At 62.5% G+C, this 21,225-nt stretch overlaps 1 protein-coding gene across 3 annotated transcripts in view; it reads left to right on the top strand.

Annotated features, from left to right (window-relative positions):
- PIP5K1C (phosphatidylinositol-4-phosphate 5-kinase type 1 gamma) overlaps positions 1–20,514 on the top strand; it is a 61,981-nt gene extending 41,467 nt beyond the window's left edge. The window contains exons 8-19 of one of the 3 annotated variants that reach the window (XM_057540120.1): positions 520–725; positions 2,470–2,553; positions 4,184–4,232; positions 6,116–6,200; positions 7,873–8,034; positions 8,954–9,092; positions 9,183–9,215; positions 10,349–10,453; positions 13,125–13,245; positions 14,655–14,732; positions 17,272–17,355; positions 17,652–20,514. In XM_057540120.1, the coding sequence (XP_057396103.1) occupies positions 520–725; positions 2,470–2,553; positions 4,184–4,232; positions 6,116–6,200; positions 7,873–8,034; positions 8,954–9,092; positions 9,183–9,215; positions 10,349–10,453; positions 13,125–13,245; positions 14,655–14,732; positions 17,272–17,355; positions 17,652–17,654 (1,149 nt within the window). In that variant the 3' untranslated portion in view covers positions 17,655–20,514. The remainder of the gene's footprint in view (positions 1–519; positions 726–2,469; positions 2,554–4,183; positions 4,233–6,115; positions 6,201–7,872; positions 8,035–8,953; positions 9,093–9,182; positions 9,216–10,348; positions 10,454–13,124; positions 13,246–14,654; positions 14,733–17,271; positions 17,356–17,651) is intronic. The other 2 variants (XM_057540121.1, XM_057540122.1) reach the window with 2 other exon arrangements.
- Positions 20,515–21,225: the final 711 nt, after the last annotated feature.

Genomic DNA, 21,225 nt, shown 5'->3' with positions numbered 1-21,225 from the left:
ACGGGCAGGTGCTTCTTAAGAAAAAAGAAGGTCTGCCAGGCTCTTTGCAGGCCTTGCAACTGCAGTCCACCGCGCCCCCCTCGGCCTCAGAGGCGCGGATATGGAGGCCTGGCGGGGCTCAGGCCAGGCCTGGGTCCTCCAGGGTCCCCTCTGCACCCCGGCTCCCAGACCCCTTTGGAAGCGCGACACAGACTCCCCAGAAATCCACCAGACACCTCAGGGCCCCACGGCTTCCAAGAGCCCCCCCCCCCCCGCCGGGGCCCGGGTGTCCACGTCCTGGGCTGCACCTCGGGGCCTGGAGCAGGAGTGGCGGCCAGTGAACCGCGCTCCTGAACCAGGGCCAGGGCAGCCTGGCCTCCAGTCAGAAGCTGCGCCCCAGGCCCACCGCTGGGGTCCCCAGTGGGATGCGGACGGGGCCTCCCACCTGGCTGTGGGGACTGAGTGGACACAGACGCAGGTGGGGCGGGGTGTGGGGGTCGGGGGGCAGCTGGCGCCTCCCCATGACCGCCGGCCCCGCAGGTGCTGGAGAGCTTCAAGATCATGGACTACAGCCTGCTCCTGGGTGTGCACAACATCGACCAGCAGGAGCGTGAGCGGCAGGCCGAGGGCGCCCAGAGCACCGCTGACGAGAAGCGGCCGCTGGGCCAGAAGGCGCTCTACTCCACGGCCATGGAGTCCATCCAGGGCGGGGCCGCGCGCGGGGAGGCCATCGAGACGGACGACACGTAGGTGGCGGGGCTCGGGGGCTTCCCGCTCTTGTCTCTGCCCCGGCCCCCTTGCCAGGCGAGAAGCGGGCGGGGGGAGTCGTGAGGAAGGTGAGAGGGATACGACTGAGTCCAGGGTCTGGCCTGTTCCTGGTTTGTCAACCGGACAGCAGCGCCCACCCATCCCCCAGCCCCCCGCGCCCCGAGGGGTGGACGGCGGACACACAGCTGCAGCCAGGTGTTCTGACCAGGGCGTCCAGATCAGTCAGTCAGTAGACGGAGGTCATTGGCCATCCCTGTGGGAAGCACAGATCCCCTTCCCTCCCGCTGGACCCCAGGGTGGGTTAAAGCGCCACCGTAGGCAGCAAAGCTGGAAAGGTGTTGAAAGACAGCCCCAGAGAAGGTGGAAACAGCTGTGGATGAGTGACCCTTTCATAGCAAGATACCAAACCCGGGGTGCATCAGGGGCAGGGCTGAGAACGGTCCTTCCCTGGCGATGCCAGGCGGCAGTGAGGGGTGACTGGGTCCAGAGAGGAGTGCGTCCCCCGACCCCACCCACCCGGCCGACCTGGTCCTGCCCTGGTCCTGCCCTGGGTGCTTGGGCGCGGTCACAGACATACGGGGTAGCCCTACCGCCCACCCTGTGATTCTCACATTCAGGGTCGGGTCACTTTCTCTGGGGCGTCCTGGGCACTGTGGTGGGTGGGGCAGTGTCCCTGCCCTCCAGTCGTGACAGCCACACGTCCCCAGGCAGCATCACTGTCCCCTGGGGACAGAGCCGCCCCAGATGGAAACCGCTGCTGTGGACAGGTGTCACGATTGTCCCCTCATCACCAGGCACTGACCATGCCGGGAACCAGCGGCACCCTCCACTTCCAGATGCTGTTCAGTCCTTGGGGCGTAGGGGGCCCTGGAGGAGGAGGGTGGCATCCCCCTGTCTTCAGTTGGGAGAAGGAGGCTCAGAGGTGGGGGTAGCCGTCAGGGTGCAACAGCCGGCTGGGGGACGGGCCGAGGCTTGACCCCGGCCTGGCCACCACACTGGGCCGCCAGCTGAAGGGCCCTGACCGGGCTGAGGCTGGGGGGACACGAGCTGGCCCGGAGCTCAGCCGTCTGGCGTTCGTAGGGTTGGTGCCAGACCAGGCGAGATGGCAGGGTGTGCAGGTGAGATCGGGTGTGGAGTGTGGCTGGCAGAGCCTCTGGGGCCCTAGTGACTGCAGGACAGCTGCTGCATCGTGCGACCTCACTAAGTGCACCGGGCAGGCTCGGCCTGGGGCTGCGTGCGGCCATTAACTCCCCAGGCTGCACCTGGAAGCCTGGTCCTGCCTGGAAGCCTGTGCGTGCACGTGCGGGCATGTGTGCGTGTGCCTGCGCGTGTGTGCAAGTTCCGCACGTGCACGTGTGGGTGGGTGTGCGCACATATGGGTCTCGTGGCCGGGACCCCTCTGTACCTTGTGGCCTCCACCTTGGACTCGGTGAGCTGGCCGGGAGAGCTGCTCGACCCCTCACCGGGATGGGGTTCCCAGGTGCCTGGACACCCTCTGAGGGTCCAGCCAGGCTGCCACCTACAGGGAGCGTGTGGATCCTCAAGCCCCAGGCCCCATCAGTCCTGCTTGCGTCTCCCTCTGTCTGTGTCCCCGCAAGTCCCAGACCAGGCCCAGGGCCCCAGGCTCTGGGCTCCAGACCACCTCCAGCCTGTGCCCCTGACAGGTGGGCCCGCCCCTGGGCCAGCTCTGCAGGTGCTGATACTCTCAACCCCTTTCCCCAGGATGGGCGGGATCCCCGCTGTGAATGGCCGCGGGGAGCGGCTTCTGCTACACATTGGTATCATCGACATCCTGCAGTCCTACAGGTGGGTGCCCGCCCCCCATCCTGCGGTCCTCCAGGTGGGAGCCCGCGCCCCCTCCAGCCTGCGGTCCTACGGGTGGGTGCCTGCCCCCGCCCTGTCTCCCCACTCCCCAGTGAGAGCCCGGTCAGGGCCAGGTCAGGGCCAGTGCAGGGCTGGGTGGTGGGTGAGGTGTCGCCAGCTGACTGACTGTGGGCCCTGCCGTGTGCCAAGTGCTGGGCTGAACAGAGCAAGACGGAAACACCCTGTGGCTGGGAAGCGCAACATCTCTGGAAGGTTCCTACACTTCCAGAAATAAATGCTCACAGCCAGTGCCACGTGCTGTGTGGTCTCGAGTGTGGACACGAGCGTGGTGCAGCCGAAGGAACAGACGCCTTTGGGTGACGGGCAGCTCCGTTACCCGTGCCTTGTGCTTTGCACGCTTACAGCAGTGAGCGTCTCTTACTTGTTAGTTGTTTTTTTTTTTTAAGAATTTATTTATTTAATTAATTTATTTCCTTATGCCTGTGTTGGGTCTTCGTTTCTGTGTGAGGGCTTTCTCCAGTTGTGGCGAGCGGGGGCCACTCTTCATTGCGGTGTGCGGGCCTCTCACTAGCGCGGCCTCTCTTGTTGCGGAGCACAGGCTCCAGACGTGCAGGCTCAGTAATTGTGGCTCACGGACCCAGCTGCTCCGCAGCATGTGGGATCTTCCCAGACCAGGGCTCGAACCCGTGTCCCCTGCATTGGCAGGCAGATTCTCAACCACTGCGCCACCAGGGAAGCCCCTACTTGTTAGTTTTTTATCGAAGGAGTTACACTCATGCATCACACACAGTCCAGGCATGACAGGCAGGTTGTGGCCATGGCGGTCCCCCTTTCGCATCCACACCCCATCCCGTGCCAGGAACTCCACTTAGCGTTGGGTGACTTCTCTGCCTGCCGGTCACCTCTTGCTCATCAGACTGCTGACGTTTGCAGCCTGTTTCCTCACCTGAGGGCTGACCCCATCCCCTGCAGGCGTCTCCCTCCCGTTTGGAGCAGGAGCAGGCAGCTTTCCGAGTAGCGAGCCAGGGTTTCTGCAGAGACCCTGGGTGGGGCGAGGGGAGCGGGACAGCACGGGGCAGGCAGCCACACGCTCACCCCGGGGCAGAGGTGTGTGCCAAAGGAGGGGCTCCTTCCCCCTGCAGCCTAGAGGTGTCCAGGAAGGCTGCCCGGAGGAGGCAACATTCTCCCCAGCCCCGGTGTCGGGCGGGGCCTAGCTGGGGGTCACGGCGCAGGGCACTCACTCCAGCAGCGAGGGGCCGGGCTCAGCCTGGCCCATGGGAGAGAGGAAGGGTGGTCTCTGTCCCCCACAGGGGGCTATGCACCACGACCTTTCCACTGCCGCGCCCAGAGCATGTGGTGGGAGCAGCCAGCAGGCGGGGGGCGGGAGGGTCAAGGGGGCAGGAAAGGGGAGGTGGCCTCTGGCTGATGCAACAGGTGGCCTCGTTCCTCTAGACCAGGGCTCCTGTACCCCCTTGATGCCAGGAACACTCCCACCCGTGCCAACCACAAACGTCCCTAGAGACCACCAGTGTCCCCTGGGACGGGCTTGCCCAGAAGAGAACCCCTGGACCTGAAGGTTTGGTTGACGTCCTGGGCGTTTTCTTCTCTGCAGGTTCATCAAGAAGCTGGAACACACCTGGAAGGCTCTCGTCCACGATGGGGTGAGCATCGTTTGTTCATTCATTCCGTCCATCTGTCCACAAACGCACTGACCGTCTCCCTGGGCCAGGCACAGGTGCTAAAGAGCTGGGAGATGCGTCCCCCTTTCTGGAGCCAGTCATGGGCCAAGGGGTCAGGGCCGAGACGAGGAAGCAAGGCAGGTGCAGGATCCTCAATGAGGGGTCCGAGCCATCCGTGAGGGGTACAGGAAGGCTTCCTGGAGCGGGTCGGGGGGCCCCAAGCTGAGTGGGAAGGATTCCCAAGGACAGGCTGACCCGGAAAGTCAGGGGCCGGCCAGGCAGAGAGCATTCTGGAAACGTGTGATGTGGAGGGTGTCTTGGGCCCCAGCTGCGCCCCGGGGGCAATACTGCACAACTCTAACCCCTGCTGCCCCATGGGGGTGGGGCCTGCTTAGACGGAGCGGCTCAGTTATTTGAGAAAAGCTTGAAATTCGTGTTTTCCTGTGAGCGCAGCCAACCTGTGAACACTTGCAATGAATTACTTCAAAATGTAAAAGACTGTGAAGACCAACAGTTGGGGCTAAACAGAGCCTGCCTGTGGGCCCAAGGCAGCCCGCGCACCCCTGGTCCAGCTGTGGACCCTCAGGCGGAGGCATCTCCTCCCATGGGCCCCCCCGCCCCCCGCAGGCCAGTTCTCACTCAAGTGCTAAGGGCTGTGTGTGCCTGCAGTCTGTAAAATCCCGGGTCCTAACAAGCCCGCCCACCACTCAGAGAGGGTTTGGAGGGTCTGGGGGAGCTTCCGGAATAAGCGCTGAGAAGGTCCAGGTTGCAGCCGGGCGGCCGCAACCCCCGTCAGAGGATTTGAGTCGACTCCCCAGGAGCCTCAAATGTCAATGGAAGTAACCATCCAGGTGTGAGCGACCTGGGGCCAGTAGGATGGCCCTCAGTGTTGGGGGCCAGGTTCTTTCCTGTGTGTTGCCGCACACCCCCAGGCGTTGTCCTTGGCCCCTGGCCCCAGCCGGAGGGAGGGGCGCCCTTCCTTTCAGGGCGGAGAGACTTCCGTTAGCTCAGCTCATCTCAGCTCGCCAGCCATTGGCCAGAACGTGGTCACGTGGCCATGTGGCCACGCCTCCGCGCAGGCGAGGATCGAGTACAGCTTTCATTGTGGGAGGCCATGTGTCCAGATGGGTTCTGTTATGTTACAGTGGGGGGAGGACACCGGGCGGTGTCTGGGGACATCTGTGGTGGTCACACTGGGGGGCTCCTGGCATCGAGTGGGTGGGGACCAGGGATGCCGCTCCGCACCCCATAGTGCCCGGGACGGCCCCCAGAGAACGACCGGCCTGCCGTCAGCAGTGCTGGGGCGACCGTGCCATAGCAGGCGAGGAGACTGGATCCCGGGGACAGCAAGGGTGTCCGTCCAGGGGCCCAGCCCGTATCGCGCCCCGGCCGTGTGCCGGGCTCCCTGCCTCACGGACATCCCGTCCCTACGTCCTGGCGCGCCCGGCAGCCTCCAGTCTCCCCGTGGCACAGATGAGGAGCAGTGCGTGGCCAGGGCCGCCCCCACCTGAGTGCAGGACGCCGTGCCTGCCTGCCCCGAGGACACCAGCCTCCCTCTGTCGTAGGGACAGGCCTGCAACCCAACTTTCGAAGCAGCCTCGGGCCGCGCTCTCCCCGACCCTTGCTTTAGAGATTCTTTCTGGTTTCTTGATTTTGATACTTACCTGTTTACCTCTTTGAAACATGGTTCAAAAAGTTAAAATTACAGATGAGGTTATTAGGAAACCACCTCCCTGCTTCCCCATCCATACCTGCACCTTGGGTCCCCTCCCCACAGAGGTTACATCCCGCCCCTGACACGGGAGCCCCCATGGGGCCGCAGCGCTCACCCCTGCCTGCCCTCGGGCCCCTACTTCCTTTCCCAGGACACCATCTCTGTCCACCGGCCCAGCTTCTACGCTGAGCGCTTCTTCAAGTTCATGAGCAACACGGTCTTCCGGAAGAACTCCTGTGAGTGCCCAGGCCCTCTGGGTGGGGGCGTGGAGGGAGGAGGGTTGAAGGTCAAGGGCAGGGTAAACCTGGAGCGCTGGTCCTGTGTTCGGCCAGCTTTGGGCCTCAGGCGGGGACTTGGTCCAGGGAACAGGGCAGTCGGGGTGGCCCCTCCGGGATACAGCATGGGGCCTGGCGCCCGCCCAGTCCCCGTCCTGCTCTTCCTCATCCTTCCCGTGCAACCTTGAGCAAGTGACGCCCCCTCCGCACCTCAGTTTCCCCATCTGTACAGAGCCAGGAGCGGGAGGTGTGTTCACGCACGCGATCAGTGGGGAAGCACCGTTGCCAAGGAAACGGGACCTTGCCACACGGAAGCGGCCGGTCATCAACCAAACTGGGCGTCGTCGGGGAGGGCACAGGGCGAGCGTGGTGGCCCCAGCCCATGGTGGCCTCTGGAGGTCCCATGTCCGTGCTGGACCTCCGGAGTCACAGACCCTGGTGCACCCCAGGCCGGACCCCACATGGGGCCTGAAGGGGTCTTTCTCCCTACGTGTCTGTCATCAGACCCCCCAACCCCTCACCCACCCCCAAAAGGCAGGGTGCTTGTTCACTCTGGTCGCTCCATGTCCCCAGCGTCCAGCCCGGGACCTGGCACACAGTAGGTGCTCAGTAAGCGTCTGTGGGCGTGGGGATGGTCTTGGTGTGCGCCTTACTGTCCAGGCCTTGCGCTCCACGGGGGCTCCACACAGGCAGCGGGAAGGGGCAGGCCCAGTGTCTGGCCCTCAGCTGGGGGGCCACTCTCCCTGCCTGGGCCAAACGTCTGCGGGCCGCGAGCCAGAATGGCCACAGCCATTCTGTGACATCTGGTTGTACGCTGAAGTTGACTGTGGAGGGAATGTTTACACCATGGAAATCGGCAAATACCACAAACCCAGCATCTGTCCCCAGAGAGCCGGTTGTTAACCTTTACCAGCACACCTCTTCCTGGAACCTTCTCAGGGCGCTGTTCCCACTGTGGTCCAGGGAGTTCACCGGCCTCCAGGGACTGGATGGCTGTGCCTAAGGCAAACCGAGCGCCTACTGTATGCGGGAGCTAAGCTCGCCATGCTGGGGGCAGAGGTCACAGGGGCCGCTGGGAGAGGGTGGTGACAGGTCCTGATGGGGCGCAGAGGGCGTCCCGGGGTTTACCCGCCTCCCCTGACCCTGATGTTGCAGATGAGGACTTGGGGGCCCCGAGAGCTGAGCTGCGTTCCCCAGGCCGTGCAGCCTGCACGGGAGCCAGACCCTTGGTGCTGAGCCCCACTGTCCCAGGCCCTTGACTTCCATGTCAGCGGCGGGGCCGTGGCCGGGTGGGCTGGGACACAGTGGGTAAGGCCCCAAAGTGCTTGGTAAATGTTGGCAGCTGCTGGTCTGCTGCTGTTTCTGGGGGCCGGGGTGGAAGTGCTGGGTCCCCGGGGGCTCGTCCCATCTCTCTTGACGGGCAGGACAGGTACCTGGGGCTCCCGGCACCTCCTGAGGCAAGCCGGGTGGAAAGCAGGGCAGGCTTTCTCCACCAAGAGTGAAGAGCACTGGGGGACAGGCTGGAGGCGGGGCGGGGTGGGGGCAACCAGGCTTTTATACAATGGAGGCACCGGGGGCTGCAGGGCCCGGCCTCGGTGCTGCCACCCAAGCTCTAACTGCCCTCCCTCTGCAGCCCTCAAGTCCTCGCCGTCCAAGAAGGGCCGCGGTGCCTTGCTGGCCGTCAAGCCCCTGGGGCCCACTGCCGCCTTCTCGGCCAGCCAGATCCCCAGTGAGCGGGAGGACGCGCAGTACGACCTGCGGGGGGCCCGCAGCTACCCCACGCTGGAGGACGAAGGTGAGCAGGTGGGCCGGGAGGTAAGGGGGCCCCTGGGGCAGGCGTCGTCCCTGGGGGGCTGAGAAGGGAGGGGCTCAGGGAGCAACAGCAGCAGTCCAACGGGAGGAAGGGGCCCCTGCAGCTGGGAAGTGGGGAGCAGCTGGGATGGGGCCCCCAGAAGAGCCACAGCAAGGGTTGAGCATAGAATTTGCCTCCCCGCCCATCCCCCCCAACCCACGCCCCAGAGGTGACAGGCTCCCTTCACATCAGAGGTGCACAGAGACCTGGAGGGATGAAGTGCTTGATGGGGTTGGGCCTGATGTTCTGGAAGGTCCCTCCCGTCCCCTGGGTCAGAGATTCCAGGCAGGGAGGGGCTGGTGGAAGAGCATCAAGGAAGGGAGAAGCTGCCTGTGCAAGAGGCCCTGGGGTGGGACCCGGCCTAGCCTGTTGTGTGGGAGGAACAGCGAGGAGCCTGTGTGTCTGGAGCAGAGGGAGAGGCGGGAGAGGGGGAGGGGGAGAGGGGGAGGAGGGGGAGGGGGGAGGGGAGGAGGGAGGGAGGGAGGAGGGGAGGAGGGAGAGGAGGAGGGAGAGGGGGAGAGGGGGAGGGGGGAGTGGGGGGAGGGGAGGAGGGAGAGGGGGAGGGGGGAGGGGGGAGAGGGGGAGGGGGGAGAGGGAGAGGGTAGGTGAGGCCTGAGGAGCAGGACCCCTGTGGGCTGAAGGGAGGGGTTCGGATTTTAGTTTGAGAGCAGTGGGAAGCTACTGGAAGGCCTTATGCCAGGGGGAAACTAGAGCACATCTGCCTGCTTAAAGCTGGCAGGGACGACAGTGTGGGGTGGCAGGTGGGAGTGGGGGGCATGGGTGGTGGAGGGTGAGCCGAGTTGTAGGTGGAGCCCAGAGGCCTCCCAGGCCCCCGCAAGTGCCCACCCGCTCCTCGCCACAGGCCGGCCAGACCTCCTGCCCTGCACACCGCCTTCTTTTGAGGAGGCCACCACCGCCTCCATTGCCACGACCCTGTCCTCCACGTCCCTCTCCATCCCGGAGCGGTCCCCCTCGGAGACATCAGAACAGCCGCGGTACAGGTGAGCAGACCAGCCGTGTCCCTCCGCGGGGGGCTGCGCGTGGGCGGGGCCTCACCCCACTTCTCCCACCTGCTTGTGGTCTCTCTGCAGGCGGCGCACGCAGTCCTCCGGACAGGATGGCCGGTGAGCTGAGACCCCAGCCCTCTCCCTCTCCCCCCCGACACCACCCGCCCACCCCAGTCCCTCCTCCGCTTTCCCCACCCAGAGCCCTTCGTCTCTGACCGCTCCTTTCTGGGCACAGATTCAAGTCAGGCTCTAGAACCGCATAGAATCTCAGGTCATTTTGTGTCTGTCTCCCACCTGGGTGCCCAGAGGACCCTGCTCCCACGCCTGCCTGTTGGTTCTTCTTTCTCTTTCTATTAATATTTTTATTTAAGAGATACAAAAAGGAAAATAGTTAAGATGTTTCCCCCTGCCCCATGCCTGCTCCCCTCTCTGGGAGCAACCCCCCGGACGGATTTTTTGTCTCCTTCCGGAGATATCTGTGAATATACAAGCAGACACACATTCAGGCCTGTCTCTCCTCGCATTTTGACCAGCGTGCACTCTGGGCGGCACACTGCCCTTTACTCTGTCACCTACCAGCAGAAGGTCACCTGTCTGAGCAGGTGGAGCATGTGCTGGTTGCCATCCCTCTAATGGGCCATGGACACTTGGGTTGTTCCCAGTTGTTTGATCTTGTAACAGGACTGCAATGAAGAGGCCATTTCTGTAATTAGTTTTTTTGGGATAATTCCTGCCAGTTGAAAAAAAGTCATGGTACAAAACATCTTTGGTGCAAAGTGCATCCCCCTCTGTCCAGCTACCTGCTCTGACGTCAGCCACCATTTTACTCCCTGGTGTTGCCATCCAGAGATTCTGCACGCCTGGATGCTGGAATGTTCTGACCCACCTACACCATGGGTCTCAGCCTGGAACCCCAGAACCACCTAACCCCCTAGTCCAGGCCCCAGGCAGGTGCCTAGCTGCCCCCAGGGGGTCGGCAGGATCCAGGCCACCATTCACTCATTATGCCTCTGCTGGTGTCAGAGTCACAGGATAGCCCCAGGTGGACCCTTGCAGCCCCGAGGCGGGCATGACGGTTGGGCTGGCTCAGGGCCCTGGTCTGATGGTGCGCGGAGACAGCACCTCGTGGAGACTTCCAGCTTGTTACCGGGGGTGGAAATTGGCACCGGCCTGGAGCTCGGCTGGTGGTCCTGGTGGTGGGGGGGGGCGGTGAGGAGGGAAACTGAGGCGCAGCTCCCTGTTGCCTCCAGGCCCCAGGAGGAGGCGCATGCGGAGGAGGACCTGCAGCAGATCACGGTGCAGGTGGAGCCCGCGTGCAGCGTGGAAATCGTGGTCCCCAAAGAGGAGGATGCTGGGTGAGTGGCCCCTGAGTCAGTCGCTGCGGTCCCGTTACCTGGTTCCTGCTTTCCAGTTCTGCTCTGGCCCCATTGGTCGAGCATGGTCACGTGGCCAGCTGGCCGCGGGGGAGGCTGGGAAAAGTAGTCCGCAAGCTAGGGGCGGGAATGAGGCTTCCGGGCGTGAGGCGTGGGGGGGGGGGAGGGGGCGCGTGATGCTGGGAGCAGCGGGGGTTTTGCACTCGGGGAAGGGTCTCCTCCTCCAAGGCTCAGAGCCGCCCTGTCATCTGAGGTCACTTTCCCTCCTACCCTTCCTCTCTTCGCCCTCTTAGCTTTGCCGGGGCTTAGAAGACAGCGACTTACAAGCTTTTCAAAGAACCGGTTCGGGACTTAGTTACCTTTTCCCTTGTTGTGTTTTGTTTTTATCTCATTCACTGTAACTCGCCAGTAATGACTTCTTTTTTTTTTTTTTTTTTTAACATCTTTATTGGAGTATAATTGCTTTACAATGGTGTGTTAGTTTCTGCTTTATAACAAAGTAAATCAGTTACACGTGTACATATGTTCCCATACATATACATATGTTCCCATGACTTCTTTCTAGCTGCTTCTGGTTTGTTTTCTCACTTGTTTCTTTTTTCCAGTGCTTCAATTCCTTTTTTTTTTAAATAATGAGGCCCTTAAGGCTATGTAGTTTCCTCTGAGTACTGCTTTTGCCATGTCCCATGGGTTTTGACATGAAGCAGTTCTTTTATATTGACTCGCATGTGCATGGTTAGTGATTTTTTTCTTATTTCCTCTTTGAATTAAGGTAGGGGCTTTCAACCACCTGAGGGTGATTTTGCCCTCATGGGAGAGTGGGCAGTGTCTGGGAACATCTTTGGTGGTCACGACCAGGGGTGCTCTTGGCATCATGGTGGGAGCCAGGGACGCTGCTCCACACCCCACAGCGCCCAGGATGGCCCCCAGCAGAGAATGACCTGCCCGATGTCAGCAGTGCTGAGGGGGAGACCCTGGACTAAGGCTTTTTAGGGGTGTCTCTCAAGTGTTTAAGATTTTTAGTTTACCTTTTTGGTACTTACTTCTAACTTCATTAGGTTTTGAGCTGAAGAAAATGGCCTAAAAAAGTCTACGCTTTGGGGAATTCCCCAGTGATTAAGACTCTGCACTTCCACTGCAGGGGGCAGGGGTTCGATCCCTGGTTGGGGAACTGAGATCCTGCATGCCACGCAATGCAGCCAAAAAAAACTATGCTTTTTTTTTAATTTTTTTTTTATTTTTGGCTGGGTTGGGTCTTCGTTGCTGAGCGCGGGCTTTCTCTAGTTGTGGTGAGCGGGGGCTACTCTTCGTTGTGGTGCGCGAGCTTCTCATTGCAGTGGCTTCTCTTTGTTGCGGAGCAAGGGCTCCAGGCGCACAGGCTTCAGTAGTTGTGGCAGGCGGGCTCAGTAGTTGTGGCTCTCGGGCTGTAGAGAGCAGGCTTAGTAGTTGCGGCGCACGGGCTTAGTTGCTCTGCAGCATGTGGGAATCTTCCTGGACCAGGGATCGAACCCGTGTCCCCTGCATTGGCAGGCGGATTCTTAACCACTGCACCACCAGGGAAGTCCCCAAAATTTACTTTTTAAGTGTCCATGGACACTTGGGAGAAAAGTGTCTTCTCTGTGAAAGGATGGAAAGTTCTTTACAAGCCTCTTCTGTCCAGTGTCTTGATTGGTGTCATTGGTTCCTTTACGTCCTTACTTGCCTCTTGTCTGTTTGGGCTGTTTAATTCTATAATTGCTTTATCCAGTTCTTCTTGCCTTTCCCATAATTTTTGCTTTATATACTTTTTAGAATTTCTGTTCTATTTCTAGAGACTTAGCACTCCCAGCACACATTCCCAGGTGCACTTTGCTATTATTTCACACACGCACCAGTTCCTGCCACTGTCAGCTTTTTTGCCATTAACTGAAGTGTCGCAGTGGGAAGTGTCATTCAGTCTTTGCCCCACAAAACAAGTTGCCCTCAAATGTGACTGGAGAACCAGTTCTGCACGGTTACAGGTGCTCTTTCTTCTCAGAACTCGTCATTTCATCCAGGAGGTGAAATTTAGTCACCGGTCACATGGCCGCCAGCCGAGGCCTTGGGCATGTTCCTCACCTTCACTCTGAGCCTCAATTTCCTCATCTGTAACACAGGACAGCAGCAGCATCCCCCCTTTCCCCAGTGGAAGTTCAGTGGGTTCATTCACGCAAGGCCCTCAGACAGGCCTAGCAACTAGTAAGTGCTCAGGAAAGAGGAGAAAGAGGTTCTGGCCCCTCGGGGGTAGGTGCCATGTGTCCCCACTTTACAGACGAGGAAACTGAGGCTCCGAGAAAGAACGTGGTCCTCCTGGCTGCCCAGCAAGTGAGTGGTGAGGCGGGGATCTGCCCACGGGCGTGCACCTGAGCAAATAGAGGGGGAAGGGCCCGCCTGCTCGGGGGCGGGCACATTGTTCCCTGGGCCGCAGCAGTGCTTGGGGGTGCTCTGTTTGTTTTGTGCGGGAACTAGACCATGTCAGACAGGATGCATCCCTGCAGTTGGACTCCCCGCGTCGGTGGTCTCTGTGATGAAGGACGGTGTGGAGCAGGGAGGGTCCTGGGGTGCGGGCTGGAGAAGGCGTGGGCTGTCCAGAGCACCCCCAGCCAGGACTCCCGTGTCTTCCCCGTGTCCCCAGGGAGGGGGCGTCCCCGGCCTGTGCCTCTGCCGCCGTCGAAGTGGAAACTGCCAGCCAGGCCTCCGAGCCCGCCAGCCAGGCCTCAGACGAGGAGGACGCGCCTGCCACAGACATTTACTTTGTAAGTCCTCCCGGGATCCCTCCCGTCGCCGGACCCTCCACCACCTGTGCTCGCACGTGCACACACATGCACGTGCCTGTACGAACCCACGTGTGTTTACACCCACACCCGTTCACACATGCGCACCCTGCTCCCTCACAGGCTCGTGCTGACACATCGCGCACACAAGGCGCCTGTGCACACCTGCACGTGCACTCACACACAGGCACACGTGTGTGCTCACCTTTCAACACTCAGGGCCACGTGCCCGCCCAGCACGCTCACACTCAGGTGTTGGGGAGCACCCCTGTCCCTCGCCATCCAGCCCAGGCCTCATGACCACATCTGGCCACGAGCCAAGGCCCTGTCTTCAGTGGTGCCCCGGGAAACATCTGGAGTCCTCAAGTGCTCGGCCCCGCTGGCCTGAGGGGAGGCCCAGGCCCTGGGTGCCGGGGCAGCCCAGGCTGGCCATGGTGGGCTGGCATGACGCGCACCTTCTCTCTCTGCGTGGTGGGTGCGGGGGGTGGGCTCCGTGCTCAGGGAGGTCAAGGTCCCGCCGAGAGGGGCAGGTGGGCTCTACGCTGCCGACTTCACAGGATGAGGACGCACAGCTGCTCCTGGATGAGGTGGCGTCCGTCAGAGTAGGAAGGGGCCCTGCCCCGGGGACCCGGGACCTCTCTCCAGAGCTGGGGGTCTCTTTCCCCACACACCTCCCATGGGCGGGCAGGGAGCTGAACCAGGAGCCTGGGTGAAGTGGGTGCCCGGGGGCCAGGGAGCCCCCGACAGTGGGTCCTGGAGCCATCTCCCCTGGGTGGCCCCGCTCAGGGATCACATGGTCCCAGTTACAACAGAGAGGGCCAGACACGCGCCCAGCCGCCCGTCCTCTTCCCGGACCTTCATTCTCACCTCTGACCCCCGACCCTGCCCCAGGAAAGTGAGCTGGGGCCTGCCCCCTCCCCGGCGCTGGGCCTTGGGGCCTGTTTGGGTGAGCTTGGCCCTCCCGCTGGCATCGCTGCTTCATAACTAACACCGACCTCTCTGCTCTCGGTCCCCGAGCCAGTGCTGCCGGAACACGGCCCTGCCTGGCCTGGAGGGTACCAAGTGCACCCTGTGTGTCCCCCCACCTGCCGTCAGCTCCCGCCGGGGCTGGTTGCTTCCCGCTCTCTGGATCTGTGTGGGAGGTGGCCCCTGGGGCCGTGTCCTGTCATGTGCGTCAGGGTCCCGAAACCCCCGAGTGGGCAGCCGGGCCCCACGCGCAGCAGAGAAGGAAGCCATTGGGACCCCCGCCCGCACCTCCTGCTTGGCCACCGGCTCACCTGCCCCTCCCGGTGCCCTCCTTGCCTGACCGCCTGCCAGACCCCCGTGGCCTCATCCTGTCACTTCATCCTGTCCTCTGTTTGCTTCCTCCCCCGCCCACCCGGCCCGCCCAGTTCACCGATGGGAGGTACTGGATTTACTCTCCCCGGCATCGCCGACTGCGGGCCGTGACGCTGAGCTCCTCAGGGACTGTAAGTGACCATGGCAGGCCTCCAGGGAGCCCAGCCCCGCCCCGCGCCGTGGGCAGCAGGGAGCCACAGGTCCTGGCTGTTCCTCTTCCTCTGAGAAGGGACTTGGGGAAAATGTCACTGTGGCTGAGGTCGGCCGCGCTGGCCCGTGTGGGGCTCTGTGCTGCAGGCATCCCATGGGGACGTTGCTTACTCCCCTCCGAGGTGGGCGTCACTGGGCCTGCGGGCACACAGCTGGGGCTCTGGGGGCCGGCCTGGCTGTGGCAGGGTCTGCATCTGACCCCCAGCCCCTGGCTGCCCTTGCCCCTTGTCCCAACCCTCCCGGGTCAGGGACGTGCCAGGTGCACTGTTCCCACTTGTTCAGACCTCGCTGCTGACGGCTTCCACGGGGTGTCTGTCCCCTGAAGGGGGTGGCCTCATGAGTCAGCAGAGGGACTGCAAAGCCAAGCTCTTAATTGCAGGAGAGAGGAGCTGGTGTCTCCATACCCATTTCACAGATGGAGACACCGAGTCCCTGGCTCTCCAGGGAGCCCATGAGAGTGCAGGGTAGACACAATCTGGATCCCAAGCTTCAGGCACCTGTGTGTCTAATAAACACTTATCCACCCAGCGTGCCTGGGATGCTGTGGGGATATTGTGTAGCGGTGGCATCGTTAGTGCTTGTTATTGTCATTGTGAGCAATAAATGGGGGCCCAGAGAGGCCAAGTAACCTCCCAGAGGCACACAGCACTCGAACGGGCAGGACAAGGCAAAGACCTAAAGCGAGACTTTGTGTTCTCAAGATGAGGCCCCTTGGAGACCACACTCCAGCCCCGTCAGCAGCCCCTCTGAGCGTCACTGGGTGTCGGGCGCTGCCAGGCGAGCCCGAAAAAGGGAGACCGCTTCCACAGCCCTCCCGCCACGCTCGGTCCAGCCGGGGATGCTGCTCCCCAGAGATGGTCCCAGAGTCGGGGACACGTGGCCCACAGGGGCCTTGGGGTGGGGCGCTGTGGCAGAGGCTGCCTGGAGGGGGGTTGACCCGGACTTTGACAAACACGTGGGGTGTGGGGAGGCGGAAGAGGAAGGGCGGTCTCAGCTGGAGCACCAAAGAGGCAGGAGCCTGGAGGCCGACGGGAGGAGAGGGAGCGGCAAGAGGAAGGCCGGGCCCCGAGGCCCGCCGTGCGGGGCAGGCGTGCCCTCGGCCCGACTTCCATGGGTCGCCCGGGGCCGGCTCCTCACGGGGTTCCCTGCGTGAACCCCGTGTCGTCCCCACTCTGAGCCCAGCAGGGCAGCCACCCCAGTGTCAGGAGCTGCTGTGGCCCAGACAGGCCTGGCCCCGCCCCCCGGGCTCCCAGGTGGGCAGGGAGCCAGGGGGTTTATTGCTTTGTGACCCCCTGAAGGAATGAGTGGGGCCCCAGCTGGGGTCTCGCCCTGCTGCCCCAGACGCTTTGTGCGAACCCCTCCGTAGGTGGACACGGGTCTCGTGGGTGCGCGGCCTGGGCCCACACGGGTGCCGGCACGGCCTGGGAGCTGCGGGGAGGGTGGGTGGGGTGGAGCAGGTGCAGAGGCGGCCGGCGGGCCCCGAGGGCAGCAGGGCAGAGGCTGGTTGCTGGTGGTGCCCCAACCCCGCTGAGGAGGGGTGGGGCTTGGGGTGCCATGGTGGGCTTAGGGGCCATGGGACGCCCAGGGGGACGCGGCCAGGACAGGTGTGTGCTCTGGTGGGGGGTGGAGGTCAGAGGCTGCGGGGGACGTTGAAGGAAGAGAGAGAAGAAGGCGGCTGGGGGAGCCCCAAGAATGTTGTGGTGGTGAGAGCAGACCTGGGAGGGACGAGGGGGCCGGAGGAATGTATGTCCTCCCCGCAGTGGGACCCGGATGGGGACCCCTCCCCAGACGCAGCTGGAGGAAGAGCAGCCTGCGGCCCCTCGGCGGCCAGTCCCCGCTCTGCCTGTCCCCAGGCCGGGACTTGGGCTCCGCTGCGCCCCCGCCCCAGGACGGTGACCCCGGGCTCTCGGAGCGGGGCGGGGAGGCCTCTGCTGCTTGCTCTCTGGGTGGCGCCTGCCTGGGTCTCCCCTGAGCAAACCTGTGTGTGCCGGTGCTGAAAGGCTTCCCGGGTCCGGAAATGGGCTCCCCCCGAGTCCCCACCACTCAGGACCCCCAGCAGAGGGTCTCCAGGGCGCTGCCGGGCTAGGCTGGAGGTCAGGGTGCCATGGGGCGGGTGGTGGACAGCAGAGCAAGCCAAGCCCCGCCGGCCCTCCCCGCCTCCCGCTGTGCCGGCCCTGCCTTGACCCCGCTCACCGCTTCCTGCTGCCCGCCCCACCGCGCTCTGGCCACTCAGCCCCAGAGGCCCGGCCCCCGGCCCCGCCGAGCCCGAGGGCCATCCGGGTTGGGGCAGGTCCCCGTCAGGGAGAGGGCAGCGGGGGCTGAGCCGCCCACCCGTGCCGCCTTGGGGGCCCCCTCTTTTATTTCTGTTTCTTCCTTCCTTCCTGTCGCCTCTGTCGCACCTCCTCGCACCCTGCTCTTCTTCTGCGCCTTTCCCGCACGTGCCGCCCGCCTGCCCTCCAGCCCACCGATGAGAGGAGCTGGGTGTACTCCCCGCTTCACTATAGCACGCAGGCCCACCCCGCCTCCGACGGCGAGAGCGACACAGTAAGTGCGCCACGGCTGGCCAGCCGGGCCCACTCGGGGCTCAGGCCCGTGGCCTTGGCCAAGGAGGGCCTGAGAGCCTGGCCTCCAGGCACCCCGGGACCGACAGGGAAACTGAGGCCCAGGGCGGGAGGGGCAGTCGGGCTCTACCGCGCGGGGGCCTGTGTCCAGCCCTCATGGCTCCTGGGGTCCCTGGCCCTCGGCATCAGCTGTGGGGCCCGACCCGGCCAGGGGAGGCCCGGCGGGTGTGGGTCCGGCCCCGGCCCACCATGGCCTCACCCGCGCCCCTGCCTCTGCAGTAATTCCTATGCAGGCACTGACGGAGCCGAGTGTCCGCTGCTGCCCTGGCTGCTCCCTGGGGGTGCTGCCCATCCGCTCAGCCCAGAGTTCGGGAGACGCCCGCCTGGCCGCCGGCCCTCGCCCTCGCCCTCGCCCTCCCCTCGACGGCGCCGAAGCTCGGGCTGCAGCCATCCCAATCCGGGCGGCTCGCCTGGCCCCGGCTCCCCATCAGCTCCCTGCGCCTGATACTGTGAACCCTCCGTTTCCGATCATGTATTTATTTGGGGCCCTTATTCTTTGCACAGACATGGCAGCACACGTGTGTGTTTTTTTAGAAAAAGAAAAAGCCCCCCAAAAAAAAAACACCACACAATGGAAAAGAAAAAACTCCATTCCACTGCACTTCTGGTTCTTTGCTGTGCTTGCATGTGTCTTGCTGAGGGAACCAGGCCCTAGGCTCTGGGGACCTGCACCCCAGTGGAATCCATTCCAAGTCCTGGCCGCGATGGACGGTCCCCTGGGACAGAAGGGCCGCCGGGTCCCCAGGGCGCCACTGGAGGCCTTCCACCGCGCCTGCCAGGTGCTCTTGGCTCAGGGTTTTGGGCCAAGAGCCGGACACCGTCCTTGAGGGTGGCCGGGCGGTGGCTGGGGGCGCTGTCCACCCTGTCACCCCTGCTGCTCAGCATCTGTTTCCCACCACCCACCTCCCTGGTGACCTTGAGCGGGAATCACCAGGCGTGATTAGAACCTCCATGTGGACGCAAGGCCGCCCCCTCTCGGTGGAGCTCAGGGCCGTGGGCTTACCTCTCCTCCAGAGGACGGACCAAGCTGGGAGGAGGTGGCTGGGCCCTCAGCCCACGGGACTTCCCGAGAGCCGTGTCCTGGAGCAGAGCCCCCCAGTCAGGCGCCCGGCCTAGAGGACCAGACTCCCTTGAGTAAGAGGACTGAGCTGGGTGTCCTCTCTCTTTTTGATGGTGGGGGCACCTGTGCCGATTGAAGGACAGAAGAAATTCTCGGTGAAAAACAAGTTTTTTTTTTTTGGATGGTCATCTTCAGCAGGGCAACCACTGCTGGGCCCAGAGCCCCACAGGGTGGCCGCCAGGGGCCCCTGCTGTGTCCACAGCAGGCTGCTGGAGCTGGCAGCTTTGCAGGGTCTCTCCCGCCTCTGGAGAGGGACACATCGGGGATGGTTTCCCCTGGCCTGCCCCGCCCTGCGTGGGAGGAGCTGCGAGCTAGCGTGGAGTGGAAGTTGCACCTTCTGGGAAAATTTCTCCCCACCTTTGCCTCCCTGGTGGAGCCTGAGACAGCTGGAGAACCCACCGACCCAGGAATTTGATTTTTTGAGTCCATTGCAAACTGCGTACACTGCTGTCCTCCTGCTCGGCGGGTCCCTCCTCACCTCCCCGGCACAGCCCGCTTCGTGCGCCTGGCCGGAACCTGGTGTCTAGCTGCGCCTCTCCTCCCTGGAGAACCGGGCTGCGCCCTGGGGGCTCTCCCCGCGCAGGGCCGCCAGGGACACTTCAGCACGAAGCGGCTCTGAGAAGAGGACCTGTCCGAACAAGCCTGCGGGTGTCCTGGGCTAGAAGCAAAATAGCGTCCTCCCCTCCTGTCCTCGGAAGGTGTGTCCAGACTCCAGAACGTCCTCGCCTGGACTTCACACGGGCGCCCTCCGCAGCGCCTGCCCCGTTCTGTGCGGGGGTAGGCGGGCTGAGTGGGCAGAGGTCTGAAGGGGACGAACAGGGACTGCTGAGTCGCCCAAAAGCCGACCGGAGTCCCCGCCCAGGCCCCCAGAGGCCGGGCACAGAGACATTGTGTCCCGTGGGGACCACCAGAGCATCAGGCCCCACGTCCAGGGCGCCCTTAGCCACCTGGAGCTGCAGGAGCTGGGCCCCTCAGGCTTTCCTGAGTGAACCACGGAACAAATGCACCAGTCGGATGCGGACTTGGAGAAATTTGCAAACCTGGTGATCAAGACGTTTTCATTTTTGTGCTAAGTCATGAACACCCCTTTGAAGGCCCCCTTTGTGTTAGTTGCATTCTTTGTCCCTTTTTCAGAGAACTGTCACACGGATGCAAAGTGGTCTGCGGACTGGGCCGACTGGGAGGCATGTGCTTATGGTCAGGGCAAGGGTAGGAAGGCAGGACCTTATTTATCACGTGTAGTGAACTCGTGGCCTTCCCCAGACCCCCAGCAAGGAGGGCCCTGGACCCACCCAGCTGTCGCCCCCACCCCGCCCCAGGATGGAAGTCTGCCGATTCCTTTGTGGCGATGTCCTGGTTCTGTCGCAGCTCGTCCCTGACGGCTGCTGTCACTGCGAATGTGGGCACAAATGTACAAATGAAAGGCGTGTTCTGAGACTGACAAGGTGGAACCTCCGGTGTGTCCCCTGCTGGCCTCTGGCCTCTGCCATCTCTTGCCCTCTCCCTCCACCACCTGGCTCAGTGCAATACTCCCGTCCCACTGGGGCCCCCTGCCATGGTACTGTCGCCACAGCCCCTCGGTCCCCACCCTGGGACGAGCACCCTTGGCCACCTTCTCTGGTGGTTCAGTTGCATCGCCTGTTCCCATCCCAACCCTGTTTTTATGGCCGAACTGATTTCCAAACACAAGGAAACTGCAAACCTTGTGTGTCTTAATTCTCACCGGGGGTTCTGTGTGCTCAGCCCCCATGGTCTGGTGTGTGACAATCCGGGGCACAGCCTCCTCGGGCACAGGACGCCATCCCGCTCAAACCCAGAGCCGTGGGCGCCTCTGTAACCGCAGCCACTGCTGGTCCCGTAACACTCATATGCAGCCCCGGAACCCCAACCCCCAGCCCCGCCGTCCCCCCCCCCTTTTTACGTGGAAGAGATCTCTCTAATAAATCGGGTAATAAGCGTCAGCCGCCTCTTTGTCTCTCTGTGCGTTCCGGTGGTCTGAGTGGGAGTTTAAGGACTGACTTTGAAGGAGAGCACAAAGAAACCTTAGTAAAAATCAAAATAATTAAGTAACAACAACGGACCCGAATGCCTTAATAGTAGTGAGTTCCAGTTCAACTCGGAAAAACTTAAAAGCTCACATCAGTGCAACCCAGCTGGAAGGAACAAACACTCCCCAGAGTTTGTATTTGTTCTGCCAGAGTCTCTCAAATTGAGTAATGCATGGACCCCTTTTAAGGGGAAAATATTTCTCCCGGACTCCCAATTTGAGAAACACTGCATTGAAAATAAGATTCTGTCTGTAAGCAAGCCCTTGGAAAACCCAGTTTTAATCCCAGACGCAGACGGCTCGTCTTGTTTATACACAAGACTAGGCGATAGAGAATGTGCTCACCTTACGTTCAGAGATGAGTATCCAGATACGCTCAAGGATGCATCGTGGGCTTCCCTGGTGGCGCAGTGGTTAAGAAGCCGCCTGCCAATGCAGGGGACACAGGTTCGAGCCCTGGTCCGGGAAGATCCCACATGCCGCGGAGCAACTAAGCCCGTGCGCCACAACTACTGAGCCTGTGCTGTAGAGTCCGTGAGCCACAACGACTGAAGCCCGCGCGCCTAGAGCCCGTGCTCCGCAACAAGAGAAGCCACCGCAATGAGAAGCCCGCGCACCACACTGAA

This window comes from Balaenoptera acutorostrata, chromosome 2, assembly GCF_949987535.1.
Source record: "Balaenoptera acutorostrata chromosome 2, mBalAcu1.1, whole genome shotgun sequence".
Classification (NCBI taxonomy): domain Eukaryota; kingdom Metazoa; phylum Chordata; class Mammalia; order Artiodactyla; family Balaenopteridae; genus Balaenoptera; species Balaenoptera acutorostrata.
This window is presented reverse-complemented; position numbering and strand designations above follow the sequence as displayed.